The sequence below is a fragment of the Electrophorus electricus genome, chromosome 4 (assembly GCF_013358815.1).
Source record: "Electrophorus electricus isolate fEleEle1 chromosome 4, fEleEle1.pri, whole genome shotgun sequence".
Classification (NCBI taxonomy): domain Eukaryota; kingdom Metazoa; phylum Chordata; class Actinopteri; order Gymnotiformes; family Gymnotidae; genus Electrophorus; species Electrophorus electricus.
The window spans coordinates 28,949,603-28,971,003 of record NC_049538.1 but is presented as its reverse complement, the minus strand read 5'-3'; the positions used below and the strand labels follow the sequence as shown (position 1 = coordinate 28,971,003).

At 38.7% G+C, this 21,401-nt stretch overlaps 1 protein-coding gene across 2 annotated transcripts in view; it reads right to left on the bottom strand.

Moving 5' to 3' along the window:
- rasgrf1 (Ras protein specific guanine nucleotide releasing factor 1) overlaps positions 1 to 20,702 on the bottom strand; it is a 39,537-nt gene extending 18,835 nt beyond the window's left edge. For both annotated transcript variants that reach the window (XM_027004596.2, XM_035525324.1), the window contains exons 1-4: positions 20,116 to 20,702; positions 4,175 to 4,281; positions 2,216 to 2,363; positions 1,355 to 1,447 (exon numbers count right to left, since the gene is read on the bottom strand). In XM_027004596.2, coding sequence (XP_026860397.1) covers positions 1,355 to 1,447; positions 2,216 to 2,363; positions 4,175 to 4,281; positions 20,116 to 20,391 — 624 coding nt within the window. In that variant the 5' untranslated portion in view covers positions 20,392 to 20,702. The remainder of the gene's footprint in view (positions 1 to 1,354; positions 1,448 to 2,215; positions 2,364 to 4,174; positions 4,282 to 20,115) is intronic.
- Between the last annotated feature and the right edge of the window lie 699 nt (positions 20,703 to 21,401).

Below are 21,401 nucleotides of genomic sequence, written 5' to 3'. Positions count from 1 at the left end.
TTATTGTGTGTTGTTAGTGTGTGTATGTATATAAGTCCTGTGTCTACGTATAGGTGTGTCGATGTTTGAACCAGAGTAGCTCGCTAACCACGTTGTCTTTTTTGTGTCGAATAAAAACGTTTGTTGTGTTAGACACGGCTCATCCCCGCATCCTGCTTTTGCTCCACACGTCACAGAAACATCGACCGCCGAAGGATGCTGGGAAAAATGAAAAAGAAGAAGGGGAGGAAGGGGCGCAACCATTGCTCCCCAGCCCTTAAGGGGAATCCCTCCATATTCCTGGGCACTCTCAGTACCGCGGCGACAGGGGAGAGTGCTCCTGAAGAATTTGGGGGGGACCCTGGGTGTGGTTCAGGGCAGGACTCCACGGAGTCCTACAGGCCCCTGACGAACCATGAGAGCTGGTACCAGGGAGACCAGATCGCAGCCCCAGAGCTCAAGCGCCTAAGCCGAAGCCACGCAAAGGCAAGAAGGTGGCGTCACCAGTGCCCGCTCCCGAGACGGGCCAATCGGCTAAGGCGTCTCCGGAGGCACGTGCGCCGAAGCCAGAGCAGCCTCCCCCACACACGTCGGCGAGAGAGGATCCCGTCCAGCCGGGGCGGACTCTGACCCAGCCAACAACTGGGGGAGTGGCTGGGGCTCTTGCTACCTTCCCTGGAGTGTTTAGCAGCCATTTATGTAATCCTGTTTTTGTACCAGTCCCGATCACTGTGTCTATCCCTGTCTTGATCACCGTACCTGTTGCCTCGTCTCCCTTTATGCCAGTGCCTGTTCCGGTCAGTGTGTCTGTCCCTGTGTCTGTTGTTGTCCTAGTCCCGGTGTTTCCCCCCGCGCTCCTGCTCGCGCTGGCCCGTGGCGGACTGCCCTGTCTTCTGGCCTCACCGTTTGGAGTTGGTCTCGGGTCCGCAGTCCGTTAGACTGGTGCGCCGGGAGTCGCGCCCTTGGGGGGGGGGGGTGGGCTCTGTCATAGTAAGGCCCCTCTCCCCAAACGTCTCCCTGCGTGTGCACATGTGCGTGTGTGTGTGTTCATCTGCACGTCCACGCACCCCCTGTGTTTCACACCTGCTCATTATTGTGTGTTGTTAGTGTGTGTATGTATATATATAAGTTCTGTGTCTACGTATAGCTGTGTCGATGTTTGAACCAGGTCAGTTCGCCAACCACGTTGTCGTCTTTGTGTCGAATAAAAACGTTTGTTGTGTTAGACACGGCTCGTCCCTGCATCCTGCTTTGCCTCCGCACGTCACACAGATGTGAATGAGGATGCAGGATTTCCACCAGTACATACCACCACATCACTAATGTGGCTTCTGAGAGAGCATGGACATGTGAGGTGCAGCGCGATGACTCTTACTTTCTTGATTTTCTTGATTTCAGAGTCATCCTCACTGGGTGCTGTGGTGGGGTTGGTCTGGATCTTCTCATTGTCTTTGAGCAGTCCAGCAATCTGATGACGAAAATGCCTGTTAAAAGTGAGTGGCCACTCTCTACACCTTGGCTCCACCCCACCAATCCTTGCCACCAAGCTGAAAAAAAGTGGTTGAACAATGCAGACGTGTGGTGCCAAAAGCTTGCTTGTCGTGCTCCATTGCCCAGCTGGGTGGTGGGCTGGGCTGGGGTGGGGGTGGTTCCTGATGAGTAGGGCACGTGGGAAGGTGGTGCAAGGTAATAATGTGTTATGAGAGCTTGTGCATTCAGAGATGACCATTGGTGACACAATGAAGGTGGGGGCTGCCCAATGCAGTCTGCGGCTGAGAACTCCAATTTACCAGCGTACCAACTGAAAGAGTTTATTATCATGTTACAGAGTAGGGATGCAGCATGCACAATAGAACTGGATTCATGCATATTCAGACAGCCATTTCACTCTGAGCACTACATTTGCACTTTAAAGTAAACTGACTATTTGATCTGGAGATCATAGATCTATTGGAGGGCTATTTTTATGAGAAGTGCAAAGAGGAGTGTAAAGTAGTGGGGGGACAGCTCTATGTGACAAATGCTTCTCTAACCACTCTTTTACTCTCCTTTGTTCCAGAAAGAACCAAACAATCACACACTTACCAAGAGGAATATCAAGGAAATATATTACTTTTAAGAAGTACTAAAACGCTGTTGTGTCATGTCAGGTAAATGTGCTAACACAGGCAGGATTCTGCTCTGATTAACATGAAAAAACTCTACTGTGGTAACTCGAATGACAACCCAAGGTTACCTCAGATTTTAAGCGTTCAATCTCGATCTCCCCATCCTCTATCTGTTGTCGAAGTTGCTTAGCAACCGTTTTCTCGGTCTCCACGATTTGGAGTAGATGTAGATACTTCTGCATAAGAGCCTCATGCTCCGTGGCCAGGTTCCTGTAGCTGCGCGCACACACACACACACACACACACACACACACACACACACACACACACACACACACAGATTGAGTTAAAGAATAGCACATTATAGGAAAGCTCATGTTTTTACACACACAATGGATAACCATGTCACTCACCACCCAAACACATGGCCCTCAGAGAACTACACATTTCCACAGTTTAAGATACACTTATGTATCCTTTAGAATCCTGATGTTAATACGAAAGCAAAAACCAAGACAAATGAACAAGAAAAGAGTGAATATATTTATTCACTACAGAGTGAATTAAAAAAAAAGTTTTTAAAAAGGTTTTTGCCCAGCTAAAATATTAAAACAGTACACTGAAAATATTTTAGTCAATCTTTAAACAAATTAAACAATTTGCAACAAAATAAAAATGTCTACATAAATATTGCTAAAGCATTATAATGTATTCATTGTATAGGTACATTCAATGTATATGTATTCATGCATATGCATATCAATTAATAAATAGGAGGCAATGCTACACAATGGTAAATATAGAACCTAAACACACAGCATAAACACAATAAGCTCTTATTTGAACAAAAACAGTTCATTCTGCTCTGAAAATCAGTACACAAGCAGTGCACACACACAGCAATGACTCTGTAACTCATGAGCATCTGCGAGATCTATGATGAAGATAAAGATAAATGCAAGGTTATCAGCCAGTAAAGTACTGCAGACCAAATTACCAGTTATATTAGCAGTCTGCAAAATCCATGTCTCATGTATATGTATTTATAATAAAAACAGTACAATATACTCGATGTTGTTCCAGTTAGTACAACTGGAAATAAACTGAATTTTGTCTGGTATACAAATATGTCAGAGCAATATTAAATATCATTCTACAAATATTTGTATACATTTTGTATTTCTAAGTTTTGTGAGTTTTTTTCAACACATTTTTTTAACCAATTAAATTTTAAACTGAACTGTCATTGATGTAATGTTGTTCGTTCGTAAATTAAAGTGCTGAATATTCGTTGCTGCATTTGGGCTGCAAAGCAAAATGCAAACAGCATTTCCGGCTGATTTGCTTCAGCTTTCTTTGCTGTGTGTGATCCTGAAGTTGCTCCCAATGGAGTACTCAAACTGAGTGCAAGTCTAAAAATAAGCAACATTCTCAATAGAACCTGGAAGCTAATTATAGATAATGAGATATGGAATCTGTCCACTAATCAAAAAAAAAGTCCTCAGCAAAATGCAGTACTTTGATCTGTGTGTGCATGAGTTGACTTAAGCCACATGCAGGACTTTTGATGGATTCACTAACTCAGAATATTCTTTCATAACCCCCCCCCCCCCCCCCCCCCCCCCACACACACACAAAAAACCCCCACCAAACTAGCAAAAACTGATAATAATTGCACAAATAAATAAATGAAAATGCAGATCAAACTCATCAAATGAGTAAACAATGGCTATGGATAGTAGTCTGGTAAGAGTCTTACCCTTGAAGAGCTTTTTTTTTAAAACTGGAGAGCACAACCTAAAACCTCTAACATGGCAATAAATAACAATAAATACAAATGAAAAACAATGTTAGTAGGGCCTGCAGCTGAATATGATAACTGACATGTTAGGACATGTTAGGCTATCCCAAACCTGTTGGCACAATATGCAACGTTAACCTAAATTCATCATCGAGGGCCTGAGGACAATTCAAATATTAGAGGTAGCTTCTGATCAGACTCAGAACTAAGCTCCAGTGCAGTGCAGAGTCCCTAGGAGAGGACAGGGCCACCTCAGCTTTAAAGAAGTGATGCGGGTTCGACTTACCTGGCGTGGGTTATTGCTGCCACCCATTCGTCACAGTCTTTCACATCTTCAGTGCGAAGTTCCAGGGCTTTCTGATTCTCATGGTTGAAACTGATTGTGAAATAGTACTGAAACACACATAGACAAGGGATTTTGTACTGAAGGCCATATAACTCTTTTTGAAAGGTTTCTGCATATTTTCAAAGTCTTCTGGTATTTATATCAGTTTATATTATTATATTACTGGAGGCATTAGCAGGCATAAGTGCATGTTTTTACTGCTTATATAGGAGGTTGCTGTTGAAAACCTAAAATTTATTTTATGCACATGACTAATATTCAGTATGTTCACTGATATGTGACATAGCAAGTACCACTTTGAATTCCCTCTTTATCATACAACCATGATCACTGGACTGAAATCTTTTAGAAAACCGTGCACAGACTAGACACAATGTTGACTGAAAAAACACTGGTCTATCAATAACTGCAATAAGTCCTCCTGAAGGAAAGACAGAAGACGAATCAAATACCTATATTGGTAGCTGCTGCATTTGAATTCCAGGAGTATTATAATCAGAAGGACGGTGAGATAGATATAGGAGGATGGAGGGATGAAAGAAAGGATAGAATGGTCAAACTGACAGTGTCACCAGTATGAAATGCAGTTTTATGCTTGCAGTTTTTTGTTAAAGCTAGACCTGTGCCCAGATAGACCTGTGCTCAGATAGACCTGTGCTCAGACAGACCTGTGCCCAGATAGACCTGTGCTCAGATAGACCTGTGCTATATGGTATGAAATGCAGTTTGGTACTTGGTGTCTGCTGCTGAGTCAATATACAAACTTTTATAACTGTAGATTGTAAAGTGAATTTGAATGAGAGGATGGAAGGATGAAAGATTGGATAAAGAAGAAAAATAGTAATTTGAGGGAACTCTCTTTCTAAAAAGCACAAGCAACTTGACTGGGCATAGGATAAGGGTTCTGGAAAGTTTGGTTGTTCTAGCAGAAATGATGTGTGAGAAATATGTATAATTTGTAAGGAAAGAAGAAGAAGAAGAAGAAGAAGAAGAAGAAGAAGAAGAAGAAGAAGAAGAAGAAGAAGAAGAAGAAGAAAAGTAAACTTTGGTAATCTAAATTAGTTATGACTAATCTTTTGACATCCAGTTCTAGTACAGCAGCTCATTCTGCATTGGAGGTGGTTTTACAATCTGTTAAAGGCTGCTCATAATCTGTTAAGATTGTGAATATGTTGAGAAACTGCCAAAAGAAAATCTGTTAAGAGGTGTTTAAGAGGATAGCTAGGCACAGCTAGATAAGTGTGATGCTTTGCATGCCCAGTTATCTTCCTGAATTATACAGTTATGCAGTTTTATAATCCTCATTGCCAATGAGCCTATTCATCATGTAGTTATTAAGTTTAGCTCTACAGCAAAAGAATAGCAATGCAGTAGCAGCATATAGGATCAGAAAGATCATTCTCTTCCAACTTCTCCACAACATTTGTTTTGTCTTTAAGGAAATACAATGGGTGTCACATAAATTGTATTCTTTTTGCTCAGATGGTCTACTTGTACTCTGAAATGACACATATCTTTCATCTATTATCACAAGGCCACAAATTCATGTTTTCATTAACTAGAGTCATCATTAGTTAGGGTGTGGCCTAAATATAACCAGGACTATACTATACCTATATCATGCACTTCCTTGCTGAGGTTGTTACTAGGCTGGAAAACATTGACATATCAGCCAACAACTTGTGTCAGAAAACTTGCACAATCTCTACAGAGCTCTATAGTTCAGGTTTTTCAGCCTAGTGTTTAGGTGGGTGGTCACAGCATGTTGCCTGTTGGTTGAGGGGTCCTAAGGCTAGTTAGCACCATTATTATTACATAAACTAGATGTTATTATATTAGACATTCCTAGAGTCTCACATTACAGGCTTAGAGTCATGGTTGTTTTTCCCTGACACATGGCCATGTCATGATAAACTATAATTCAGACCATCATAATGTTTGAGGCTCAGACCAGTTTCGCCCAGTATTATGGAGTATTACACATAGAGGATCAGTGTCAATACTTAGAAAAACAAAACAAGATGACAGAATTTCTTGTAAACATAACTACTTAGTGTTCTTCTGGGTGGCATATTAAATGCCTAAATCACAGACGAACATATTGGTAGCAGAAGAAACAATCTCAGTGGTCACTCCCAATTTCCTTATGTTTCTGAAAATATTTTAGATATTTATCGTCTAAAAGTTCAGTGGTTTCTTTACCTTTGTTTTACATTCAGGTAATTATCCCACATCCACCATGGGTGGGGGACATTGTCATACTGGAAGATACCACTTCTATCAGGAAGACATGATTCTTAAACACAACACACACTGGTAAACAAAGGCTCTGGTCTCTTAGGAACCACAACCTATATTAATGCACTTTGTCAGCAGCTAAATTTAAGATCCCAGCAAAGAAAAAAAAGCCTGATTGACTCCTGTAGGACTAAACAAGCATAGAGAAATGCAAAAGTAAGGTCAAAGGTCACAACATAGTTGAAACTAAATAATGATACTACAAAACTTCCAAATTGTGGAAATTTTTAGAACTGCAAACTAAAAAATACAAACTGTGGAACTGTAAACTAAAACTAAGAATAGACAATGCTGGTCTGAACAGCAATAGCTCTGGTCTATTTAGTATGACAGTAGCATCAAATAATCTCTTTTGCTAATTTGCAAAAGTAAAATTTAATTGAGCATTCAGGAGTACTTGCAAGTTATTATCAACAAGATTAGATGCCAACCTGATACTGGAGGGAATACTGCTGATTCATGGTCTCCTTATGACTACATGATTAAGTAATACTTCTTATGAAACTTGCAATTAGGAGTAAAGTAGCTTTTTAGACACTATGACTAAATATGTTGAGCATTTTAAAATGAGTTGAAGGCAATCTTGTTGCTGTTGAATTCAAGTTCAAACTTTAACAGACTATTATTAGTATCATTTTATTATCAATATCAAATATCAAATTGTTTATAATCCACCTATATGTGAAACCACTCAGGAATTCCAAATTTACTGGGAAAAATTATATTATCAAATCCTGAACGTTAACTACATTCATTATGCTGGTGTAGCCTATCCATTCAAAATGGTCTAGAAAAACCTATATTAGAGGATGTTCAGCGCTATTGTAATTGTTTAATTGATAGTGTAATTGATAGTCTGGTCAATGAACTTTGTGATGTTCATCAAATGAATCAATTAAAAACTTTCAAAGCATTGAAGAGTTTGTCTGCATTGCGCTAAAACACTCAGGGTTAGCTGTTTTGTCAGTGTCAGCTTGATGAAAGGCCAGGAGGCCTCTCTGTGGACAGAGATTTGCCCAACCTTGGCCAGATGTGCTTTTGAATATATTTTTATATGAATAAATCTTGTTCATCATTCCTTCATAACCACAGATGACAGAAGGACTGTTAAATGATTCTTTTTGCTTCTTATTTGTGCAGGCTTAAGGAGTAGTTTAGTAAACCCATTTTACAGAGTTCTTGACACACAAGAGAGAAAGCAGTTACTTTAAAAGTGGTATTATTTTCATATGAGAATAACCCACAACATGACACTCATAGCTTTTAACCAAAGTTCCTTAAATTCAGTGAGAAACTTTTATGTGCAATTTTATGTGTATTAGGTACCTAACACGCATTTCATATCAACAATATGGTCGTATTTGTGCCACTGAACTAGGGTTAAAAACAAACTACTACTTGCACTGCCTTCATTGGTTGCTAAAAGTGCCAATGCTCATTGTGTTTCTGACACACTTTCCTCAGTGTACGGAGGGAAACCTCCCCATGCCTGAGATAGCTCCTACTCCCAAGAGGAGCTCCATAAACCATGTAATCTGCGGGCATGCTGCATTACATAACTGTATGCTACCTGTTACCTAGCAACACCTCTGTGCACTACTGGCTAAGGCACTCATTGTGCTTCCCCTTCCTCTCTCCATTTTAGGAAGACAGAGCAGGCGCTGAAACCCCAACAACCTCCATTTCTGCTAAAGGTCTGCTTGGAAGTGTTTCTGCTGTCAGGAAGGCCTTTAAGGAGCCTTTGTGCTGTCAGAACCACTACATTACAGCTGTGTGGAAACCAGATCTATCTGTAGTAGACAAGGTTCTAAGATACACATAACCTAAGGTGAATGTTTATGTACAATTCAAGATGATTTCCAGAAAATGACATTCAAAGCTTCTGATATGTTGGTCTAAGTGAAATTATAGTTGCCGTTTAAAAAGATAAAAGAGAGAAAAGGAGAATAAAAGTGGTAGAAGAACTAAAAGGCTTTTGGTCTGAAATACAAAAAAAAAAAAAAAAATCACCACATAGCCTACATTATAACATTCAAGGGACATTCCTTCCTTTACACACACAGCCATACACACTCATTGGTACTGTTGGAAATGTTACAAAAAAGACAATGATCAGGCTATAGCAAATGGGAAAGGATTTCACCATCACAGAAACTGCACGTTCCATATTAATGTCTCCATGTTTATATTGTCATTCTTGCTATTAGAGGTCAATATGGATTGCAGTTTACTCTAGGGTACAAACAGAGTTATTTATTCTTGAATATATTTTTTGGAAAAGTATAAAACATAGATAAAACCTGACTGAGTTGCAGTAATTGCGTATGGATACTGAAGACAAATGCTGTAAAATATATATATATTTTTTTGCAGAACATCTTCTGGGAGTTGGTTTGGCTCTGTTTTTAGCCAAGACATATATTTCTTTCTAGTGTACTTCTCAAAGACAGTGATGCTTGTACCAGCTTTTAAGGCTCTGCTCTTCTTCTGGGATGAACTGAATCAACAATTACATACTAGACATATGCCCTATCCTGGTTGAACTGTTTCGGTTTACTTCCTCTTCACTCTACTAACTTATGACCTTATTAACCCTGTAAGGAACATCCAGTACTGAGGCTTCCCAGTCTCAGCGATATTACTTTCCACTGTCCAGGTTCAACTACACAGACTGAATAAAGAGCCAGAAACATTTGTACATGTTTGTAAGTGTTGTGCAATGCACACTTTGGGTTAGCCATCCTCCAATTCCTCATCAGTTGTGGTCAATTTCTGCTGTTGGCTGAATGTTTTGGGTGACAGACTACCCTCAACCCAGCGGGGACATTCGTATGTGTAAAAATGCCATCAAGGCTCCTTTGTCTGATAGACTCATAACAGTTGCAACACCAAGTACTATCTCAGCTTCACTGCTGTTTTGTAAATGGTGTGCCACTCCAGTCAGGAATGTGTCTTCTGCCTCGTTCATCACTGATAACCAGTGGTAACAAAGTAGAGGGTTACAAATTGTGCATTCTAATAAGGAATTATTTTGGATCATTGCTTGTGGTTGACTTAAAATATACAGTATGCACAATAGGTAGATCTCATCCTCCTTGTAAAAAGTGAGTGTAAGATAATTGATATAATACAAAAAGTATATTTGCATTGTAAGCTCTTATTTATGAAGATGCAAATGAGTTTTTGAGACAAAATAGCAATTCATACATAGAAGGTCCATAGGAAGAATCTTTAGAAAGAAAGTAAAAATGTAGATTTCTTTTTCCATTTTATCATAGCTTTGGGCAAGGGCAGCCCAAAGGACTTCATCTACATCACACGTGGTATCTTCTCTGGCCAGTAAGGTCATTTCCCAGTATGGGGAATAAGGTGGAATGAACAAATCTGAGAAGAGTGAATTTTCATTAAACTATTCATGGACCTGAACACTGCACTGAAAATTGACATTGTTCTAAATTATAAGACCATTCATAAATGTCATAAAAAAAATTATGTTACATTCTCCATGGTCATTTGATTGCTTAGATGTTGGTTTCTATTTCAACAAAGACATCCTGGAGATCTCCTGAGATATGTGTGACAAAGGAACAAATAACTAGTGCCACTAGAAAGTGTTCATTAGCAAACCTTCTACAAGTCTTGGAAACTCAGGAGGGCTTTTTCCAAAAGATGTTCCCTCAGCTGATGTTCTAATGATGGTAATGGAGAGTGCTGCCTAACATGTTGGTCAAGAATCTTACACAGGTGCTCACCTGGGTTGAGATCTGGTGATTTCGAAAGACATAGCACATGATTTACATAATTTACATGCTCGTCAAATCATCCAGTGAAACTCCTGTGCCAGTAATGAACTGTCTTTCAAAGTCAGATCTTTTCCTCTTGTTTTCTTGATCCAAAATTGAGGACAACTGGGCCTGCTCAGCAATTTTATACATTCCTCTATATTAACTGCATCATATAATACACCTATCTGAAAGCATCTACATATTCTATCCTTCTCCACCCTTTATTAATTTTTTTATTTAATTTGTTGCATTTGCATGGATTCGAACTGCATTACTGATTACTCATTAATGATTTCTCATTGTATTCTCACTGGTTGATTGCACCTTTAAAACTAAGTTTATAAAACGGATACTTCCGGTGTTAAAATCTGATTGGCTGAGCCATGTTGGTAGCCGAAGCAATATACGATGACTGCCTTACACTTACTGGATTCTGTATTAATTCAATTCTAGACTAATCTTTGCCATTGGGTTGCTTAGTAACAAAAGCTTGTTAGCAGAATTTGACTGGCTGAAGAAGTGTTTATTGTGAATATTTTTAATAATAAATGTAATTATTTATTGAGCACTGGTGTATTTTATCATGTTGTCTTTATTGTTTTCTAAAAGCAATAAGCCACTTGATCGGCCTCTTGTGGCTTATTGCTTTAGTTAACAATAAAGTGTGTTTAAACCATGACAGGTGCTTGTTATTTGAGTTACCATGGTGACTGGAGTTTTATGTTTTAAATGGCAGTATCTGAAAACTTAAGGGTAATTGTTTTTTGTGATGAAAGTATATAGCTAGTTATGCAAAAGAAAGTGTGGGAGATTTGCTATTGGTGTGTTTCAGGTGAATATTGTTTTATACATTACCAAAAGTTTTCCTTTTGGTAACTGAAGAATATGTTTGTTGAAGTGTGTTCAAGGTGACATAGGGTGACCTTATTTTGGTTCTATTTATTAGACTTACTTAAAGACTTAACGGGACTAATAACTGTATACACACACACACACACACACACACACACACACACACACACACACACACACACACACACACAAACACATTTTTCTAGACACTTTTCAGTAGTTCTGACGTACCCAGGTATGCGTTCCTCAAAGACATACATCTGTTTTAAATATGTAAATGAAATTTTAACAAGGCAGATATGCAATCCACAACTGGGAATCTAGTCTACTACAGACTACCATACAAACTCTATATTTCTGTCAAATTTGTTTTTATTTGTTTTTGACTGTAATTTAATCTGACTTTAAGTTGTGGCGTGTGCGTGTAAGAGACTGTTTATGTCAAATTCTTATTAGATAATATAGAAGGTAAAATTCATGTATTCTCTCTGCTGATATCCTTCTAAGAAACAGCTACACACACGCACACTGAGAAGCAGTCTGACCAATTGTTCCTTGTTGGGTGTATACATGATCGACAAATTGTGGTTTGCAAGAAGGTGGGACCTATAAAGAATGGTAAACGCAATGCAAAAACAGAGACCGAAAAAATCCCCTAAAATTCATGTTTTAATTTCTTTCATTATATAATAACTGTGTGAATGTGTTTATCAGGTAGCCCCCAGTTAAGAGTAATTAGCTTTGAGGGTTTTATAAGGCAGAAGTTACAGTATATTACACTTAAGGGTGTGTTCATACTTGTACTTCGGTTCCATTGGTCCGGACCAAACAAGAACATTTTTCATTGTTAAATTTTAGTCCTGGTTTGCTTAGCGTTTACACTCATAAATTTGCAATATTTGAACCAAAATAGGTTTTAAAAAGTGACGTGTGATCCACATATGATACTTGTATGTCTAATGGCTTAACGCACTTATTGTGCTTGTATATAGCTGGTGGTATTTTTATATCATCTCTAAACACAGTAAGATGTGGTAAAATGGATAAAGGAGTCAAAACAGCGACAGAAATTCCTATGCTGCACATGCCAAAGAAGGTAGCAAGCGAAGCCGATCTACGCTTCCGATGCTGGTACCGAACTGTAAACTTAAAACTTTTTTCAGTGCACTCTGTTCTGCGTTTAGTGTAGCATCCTGTGTCTAGTTCATAGATTCGCTAGATTTGATTGCTCTGTTAGTGCGGTGAGGCTCGTTAGAGTAAGTATGAACGCTTCCTTCCGAACTCTGGTGCGTACCAAATAAGCGTTTCTAAACAAATTCTGTTGCGGTTCTTATGAACACAGTACGAACCAAAGGCATCTAAAAGAACCACCCTAAAACGCAAGTGACCGATCCATCTTTGTACTGTCTAATGCAAAATTCTTTTTTTAATCTCTTTCATCTTAAGAAACCACAAGTGATTAATGCTGCATTTTCTAATTGGCTCTACTAACGTCATGCTGAACACGAATAAATGCATATAATGAATAGAATCCAGAAGCATAACGAAATGCTTATTAATATTCGAACAATACGTCTATTTAAATGAATCCTAATTTGTTACTACATATTTTGTGTTTTACTACCACAATTTTAGTGTTCATAAAACATATTCCAATCCATAAAACCTGCCGCCAAAAAACAGCACTGCGGTAACATGTTAAATGTGGAATAGTGGCATAAGTGGTGTTAGCACATTTAACGAGTCATAGCTGATCACTGCTCCGCAAACAATACCACCTAGACCTGTCCAACGGTACATTTATCATCTCTAACAGTGTTTGGTCAAGAAACTTGAGCAGAATCTCTGAATGCCACAAATGTGTTCCAGAAGAATTCCAAATGTATGTATTAGAGGAAGAAAGTATAAATAAATATAGAGATACAGTCCATTTAGAAGACTTAGAAAAAGTACTGAGGTGTTGATGTCATGAACTGCAGTTCATGACTTCAGTCATTTTCAATGGAAAACAGAGTCCTTCTGCTTCATTACTATTACTAAGGCTAAACAATTTTACTCTCAAATGTCATTTTTCCTCTCAAATACCATTTACAGGATAAGAAATACTTAGAAATACCTAATATTGCCTATTGCCTAGTGTTTTATAACAAAAGAAAATAAATCTTGTTAGGCTCAAGAAACAATTGTATTGTTAGAATCAAGCTAAAATTTCCATTACTGTCAAATTTCAAGTTTTATATTAACCTTACACTGGAAAACTTTGAAAAGACTCCAGGAAAAATTTTAAAAGACTAAAGTCGACAACCTCTCACATCTAAAGACAATGTGTCATTAGTCACAGAGTTCTCAGTCACGTGATTTTCCACAGACTGAGGCTCTTGCAGGGTCACTCTTTGCTTGACTACAACTAGATTCCTTGTGAGATTATTTCCCATCCTACTCCTGTTGGACATTTGCAAGAAGAAAACTGTTGAACAATGGAGCAGAAACAGAAGCAGCTTTTGGCCACAGATGCTCTTACGTGGGCAGTGGTTTGTTCTGAAAAAAAAAAAAACAACAAAAAAAAAAAACAGCCAAAAAAAGAAAAGAAAAGACAAGACTACTTGTGTCACGGGAGGCCCCCCCCCCCCCCCGCCCAGTCACGTGGTATGGCTTGCCGCGTGCAAGGCGGTTCACATGTGTATGTATGTATTAGAGGAAGAAAGATGGCACACACCTGTATGGGGTTCTTTGTTTTGTCTATTTAAACCCCCGTCTGTGTGTGTCTCGTCATTGGTCATTGTTGATTGTTTATGTTAATGCTGCCTATGTTGTTGTCACGGTTAGTGTTTAAACTGTTTGTGTGTTCATGTTTATCGTTGTTACCATGTATGAGTTCCGCCGTTGTTGTTTGTTTGTTTTGTTATTAAATGTCTCATTACGTCAAGGCAGTCTGTGCGTCCTGTTCCGCGCCCTGCGGCACTCGGGCCAATGTTACAGCTTGGCGTCTGCTCCATGTCTCATGTCTTCTCTACATGTCCGAGCTGTTCCTGTACCTGTGTTTCCGTTTCCTGTTTGATGCTGGAGAGAGCTCACCTATTGGTTGATGACAGAAGCATGTCACTATTTGCATGAGCCAAGACAAAAGCTCATAATAATATCAACTGTGTTTAAGATTATCATATCATGATTTTATCATTTATCATTAAAACAAGAAAAAGACTTAAAAAAGCTATCCCAATAATCACCATGATGACAATCATGATGACAGTGACATACAGCAACTCGTTTTTATTCCAACATTGGAATTTTATAGTGAAATCCTTTGAAAAGTAATTTGGTGTAAGGCCAACATTTGACAGATTTACAACTCAGAATCTGACTTGGACTAAAGAAACACACACAATCAAAGGACTGGCTAACATTTCTGTGATGTCACAATCCAACCAACCAATTACAGCTTTTCAACTGTGCAACATCAAGCCTTGTGCACTTTTTTTCATTGCTGTAAGCAAAGTTAAATTTTCAACAGTGAAATGTGGCCACAGACATCAACTAAATATTTTGGAGCAGGTAAATTAATGAAAATAGATTTCAAGACACATTTGAAGTCTATATTCAATACTTATGTAGTAATTGAGTTTTGCATTTGACTCTTTTAAAGTGCAGTATACATTTTATACTATGTTGTGTTGATAACTGTCCTCACATCCATTAGGCATTCATTCCACTCTATTTCTGTGAGGCCTGCCAGCTAGATTAGTCCTGTTTGAAAATTACATTAACACTATGTATGTATATGTTACACTTGTATAACACAATTATAGATGTTCACAGCAAGTGTACATAAAGTGCAAGTCCAAAGTATAAAATTAAATGGTAGGCAGGCTGGATAATCAAACCCAGATCCAGAGTGTTTAATGTGTTCATGCTATTAGGAGGTAATGCTCTTGGTGTTTCAATGACTGGACCAGGCTCACTATCACTTTTAAATTCATTTTAAGATTCCTGTCATACCCTGAGTCCCAGGAAGAACTCACTCTCTCGATGTAATTTCCTGATTGATGTCTTATAGTACAACTGTATGCTCACTCCTGACAAGAGGAGGTTTGTAACTGTTTACCACTGAAGAGAGCAATGTGGTCTCTTGGTATTATTTCTACATGCCAAGGAAAGCTGAACTGCAAAATATGTCCTGACCCACACAGCAAAAGGCCCCAGTATTTAACTGGCACTTATAAAAGTCCAAATGGGCCAAAACAGATACTAAGAGCCAACATTGGGCTTTTTGCTGTGTTTAGTCAGATGGTGCTCACCAAGAGACAGACAAAGGAAAAACAGTTGCCGAGAACACGTGATGGAGAGAACTAGATTCCCCCTGGATTAGTCTGGGGCGTTCCCTGGGTCTCACCTCAGCTCATTATCCTGTTGTGTTCATGCGTACGGTACTCCTCACAGCATTAGGGAAATAGTGCCAGCAGTTACACAGTTACCTGAATATGTACCATGGTTATAAAAAGTTTGATTTTTGGATTTACAACATGTTATTTACAAAATGATACTGAATACTTTTTTATGATTGGGCTAAACTAGGCAAAGACAAACTCTTTTACATAGCACAGAATCTGGGTAAAAAAACCCCATATCAGTCTATTTTCAGAAGATAATGATGCAACATCAGGCTTTTAATATACATATTCATGGCGAGTCACAATGAAGTTACATCATATGTTCCTACACTTACGGTACCACCCTGTTACAGTTTCCAGCATTTTTTTTCTATTTACCTCTGTTCAAGGTGAATGGTGCTGACAAAAAATCTACTCAACAGAGCTCTGGTCTCATACATTAAGCTTACTGCTGAGTCATATACATTCACACATTTCTCCATTCATTTATGGCTTCACACATGTTAATTGCAGCAGTTTTGTATGTGTTAAGCATGTGTTTCAGAAGCACACCACTGAGTCACATGAGGAACAAATAACGCTGAATTATTTCCCTGAATCACTGGTTGAAGAAAATAACATATATGCCTAACAGAATCTTTGGTGTATCATGACACTGATCAATCAAGAGGGCTTATTACCAGTCCATCTAGTCAAATCAGCGATCTATGGAAGATCATAGCTGATAACATAGACAGCATTTAGCTCCAATTTACTGAAATAATAATAATCAGCGAGTGAAAAGATCAGTCACTGGAACTTCATGAACAATGTGCATAAGTGGTTTTCCACAACCTGAACAACACGGGCAAGTCCTACATAAACCAAACCACAAATGAGCAAAATAATGCAAGCAATTTGTCAGGAATGGGGTGCCTTCTTGTTTGCTGCGAATCAAATTCATGGTATGTTAAATACAGTTGACACCTAAAGCAGTCTGATCTTTAAAGCCGGTTCTTTATACGTGTTTCTATCCATCTGCTGCACTTTCCTTGGTGACCAGAGTCATGTTCTTGGAAAAGAAGCTAGCTTTAAAATTCCCAGGTGCATGGTCCATGTGCCATCGCGAATGTGTCTCATCTGTGCTTCCTGAAAATTAGCATGCATTTTTTTTTTTGCCACCAGGCTGCGGCTCATCCCACAATGCATTGCGGTACCAGTGCAGATTAATTTCCCTCTTGTTTTAAGTCCGTTTTCCCTCTTGTGCCTCCTCTCTTATTTGCTCTTGTAGAGTCTAGGCTCTTGTGCCACTACAGAGCACCCAGAAAGCAAACAGGAACAACTGCGGCCGACACGCATTAAGTCTCGACCCCTTCCTTTTTCGCTCTATTAAACCTTACAAAAAACATAGCTCTCACTGAAAGCGAGACTGACAGAGACAATCGCTTTCCTATAAATGGGGCATGACCCCTCCGAGGTACTGTGCCGAAGCAAATTTAGCACAAACAGCGTTAGTATTAATGAGGAAGGCGCGACGCAGTGCTGCATGTCTGCTGTCTCTGCCACTGCTATACACACTGGCCCTCTTTTTCTAATGCAAATAGGAGTTGCCATAGGAACCATGGGCTCAAATGCAGATATATTAAAAAGAAAGACAATAAATGAATGGTAGAACCAGCGAAAAAAAATCACAGTTTTTTTCTAGTGATTATCAGAACAACACATGTAAATGATGTCCAGATTGCAGAGAACCCCCTTGTGCTCACTAAGTCATGTTCTAGGTTGTAGTGCACTGGCTCTCACTGACACAGGTGTGGTCTGCAACATCCAGCTGCAGTTTTAATACTGAAACATGAAAATAAAATTAAGAAACCCATTAAGGTGAAATGGAATCCATTTTTAAGTCATTGTGGTTTATCAAATGACATGCAACATGATAACATAAACAACACATGCCCATTGAAAGGTTTTAAGATTTGGAAATTTGCACTTTTTCTACTGTACCATCCATGTGCAAGAGAACTCTTGCTAGGTTGAGCAACAGGTAGGCTAAGCAGAGGTAGGTTAACATGCACAAAAAAAATGTTTTTTAACCCTCAAGTTATTAATTCAACAATGACCTTTATAAATGGACAAAGAGACCAAGGAAAGTAATGTCTTAAGATCTGAGTGGCAGATTTTTTAAAGATTAACCAATAAATTAATCAAGCCAGTACAGTTTACTATTATAGGATACAGATGATATTGTTTTCTGAGATGAAAATACAGTGCAATTACAATGTAATACTAAAGCTGCAATAAAAGCTCTATCATTAATTATGCACAGTAAATAGTAAAATTAGAAAAACACTCTGAATACATAGCATTATGCTGTTGAATACATAATGTGAATTGGTATTATATGTGTGCATAATTGTGCAATATAGACAACACAGCATCTCCTCATACATCAAACAGAGAATGAGCAGGTAACCTAATTATGTTGAATGATACAAAGAATTACAGCAATCTAGTGCCAGTTCAGTAGTTTACCGTTAAATGTCAATCATGATTATCAATCATAATTGTGGATAGCATAATCAATATAGTTGATAGTATAATAAACAAAAAGCACACTCTGCAAAAGAAGAAATGCACTGGCTTTCGTGGAACAACCATATATCATTCAGTCAGTGATGTGTTAATTTAGATAGTATTCATGTCTGTATTTTTAGTCCATATGATAACATTTAATGTCTGTTCACTCTTACAGTGACCCTTTTATTACTACCATCATTTTTCATCATTCAAACTCAAAATGTGAATATGTGTTAAACTTTGAGGAATAAAGCAATGATTTACACCTGGACAAACCAGAGTCTGGTGTCTGTGAGGTGAAGTTACTGAATCATGTTGATTTTGAAAAAAAAAAAAAATTGCTTCTGCCCTTTGGAAGAATAAAAAGAGAAACGTGAAGCATTCGACCGTGCGTCGCATCCTGCTTCGTCAGCACAGGGCCAGCTGTTCACAGGAAGGGCCTAGCCTCCCGACAAACTGCAGTGCTTAGAAACTCTGCCACTGCAGACTCATGATAGAGCAAGGGACCATCTTAGCACAAGGCACAAAGCAACTACTTTAGTCAACGACATAGGCCAGAAAGCAATAGTTGTCCCATTAAGTCAACAACGACAATTGCTGGAACTGAAATGGGATTTCAAACTGGTAGTTCAGACATCAGCTATGAATAAGCTTAAATATTGCATGGGTGTATTAAGGTTATAGCATCTGTTATTAGCAGTATGTGGAAACCTACTGTGGAGAAACCAATGTGGCTGCTTTATTTTCTTAATCTGAGTTATGTCAAACTCAGTTTTGCAGTGAGATACATTTAAATTGGGGCTATAATAATAACAGAGAATAGTATCTGTTCTGAGTTAGAATCTGGATAAGATAAATACCCCCCCTCCCCCGGCATTTTAGGGCAAATTCAGACAAAGTGAGGCAGTTCTGTGAAAGCTTCTCTTTTGTAATGACCCACAATCATTGTGTACACAAAAATTAATAACCTACAAAAAATCTGAAAGCATGCATAAGTACTTTATAAGTGCCCCTTAAGTACACCATAAGTACCCCTACTTTTTAATTTGAGTAACTGGGCATGCTGAGGCAGCCTAGTTATTTGGTGTGTCATTAATTGCAGACTAATAAATTTCCATTTGACGAAGAAAAACGCCATTTGGTGAAGACAATCTTTTACAGAACACATAAATCTTGTCTCGATTGATAGTTGGTTTAAAAAACAAGCATGTTATTAAACACGTTTAGAAGATGCAGTTGCCAAGGTAGGATGCTATTAATATCAGCGCAGAAATTAAATCAATACGTCAACAGGCAGTGATTTTACGCTACTTTTCCGCATGATGGCGACTCTGAGGTTTATAAAGTACCTTCTCTAGCGTAATTTTCTCTCTTGAGAAAAAATCTACTTGACAAAGGTTGTAATAAACCAGGAATTCTTAAATTCTGAGATATATATAATGCATTTTATAGCATAAAGTGTTTAAACACAAAGAAAGAGATATAAACTATGTTTATAGAATAGCCAAAATAAATTGTTAATACTGTACTTTAAAGTCATTAAATCATTATTTTAGTCATACTATACAGTAAATACTGGCAGTGCTTTTGTATTAAAAGATGTAAATAATTACTTAGAAAATGCACAAATTATGTAACGTATCTTATCAAATGCTCAGTGAAGTGGTATAAATGTAAACATGTTATTTCATACAAAAAGAAACCCGCATTACAGAGTGAAATATTGGATTGAAGTAAACATACTATTCTGAAATTGCTTAAATGTCTGTTCAGCTACTTATAGAATTGTTGTCTTCTCAGCAAACGCGTGATCATCCTTCCGTGCACATCATTTCGTTTACACAGATAAAACAAACCCCGCTGTGGGCTAGAAGCAGAATTGCCATTTTTAGCACTTTTCCAGACTACGTTTAACCCACTTCGTTTTAAGCAAGTAATTCTTGCAGCGTATTGTCAAGTGATGGAGATAAAAGAGAAAGTTGTCATTGCGCTTATGTCCTACCTGTTTTTCTAAGCACTCCTTGGCAGAGAGCGAGGGTTTGGGTGACGGCGACCTGTCACACACGCAGCCTTCCAACAGGTACAACCCCGAAGGTCGCGAGCTTGACTCGCTCTCAAAATAAAAAAGCATATTTTGTAATAGAGCAAACCACTTGGTGTGCCATTTTGTGTTGTCGGAGCTCTTTTTGCTCAAACAGCCTCGTCTTGTACCATCTTTCTTTGCCAAAAGACCCAGGTAGGTTATATGGCCATCATTAAGTCGGATTCCCTTCTGCATTTTTGTGAACAGGATACTGGAGAGGGGAAAGCTTACTGGTCCTTACATCTTCTTAGAACAAGATCCCAAATCAAACGGGCACTTTCCTGATTAGAAGCGAATTACAGCTTGCTCAGACCATCCACTGCTATCAGCGTGCTGGCATATAGAAGGAACGAAGTGTAGCGAAAAACGAAGATTGCACGCCTCTACCATCGTAAATGGCTCGTGAGTGCTAGTCAAACCGTTGCAAAACGCGCATATAACCTCCCCAGCAGTGCAGGAACGAGAACAGGCTACAATATGCAAGTGATGGTTCGTCGCGTTCTCACGTGAAAATCTCCAGAAACCAGTGCGCGCCTATCGGGTACGGGAGGTTGGCAAAGTCGTCACGTGATTAGCTTTTTCGGCGACCACATTTCAGAACCTCAGACAGAGGAGCACATGCGGTGTTTAGATACATTTGTTAATCGTAGATGGTACTTGAGAATGTTTAGCTTAATATCACAATGAGTTGGTGTAATCACTAGTTACTTTCTTAATATCCATTCAAGTTGAACAACTTGATTCCAACACGGGAACTGTCCAGCTGTTGTTCTGTCACACATTAAAGATGCGTAAAACGTCAAGCGCCAGTCTGATTTATTCCTCTGATTTATGCCTATCTGCACTTGATTTGGTAAGAACAGCAGCTAAGGAGAATTCGCTGAGCAAATTACAGAAGTTCTTGTGTACATGTAGGATTCAGTCATACAGGTTGCACCTTTACTGAGAAGTTAGGATGATAAAGCATCGGGATGGTGAAATGCATAGGCTATGAAATGGCTGCAGTGTAACCCGAGTAGCTTATTGCTTTGCACTGTCATGCAGACTGGATTGAAAAGTGACTTGTTTGGTTTGTAAATAATGGCATTGTATGAAGTAAATGCATGTATACCATTTTGAAATGTAAGGCTATTCAGATTACATAACTTTTAAAAAATGCCCCAATTGACAGATTTTAAAAAAGGATTTTACACTTTGAGTAAATT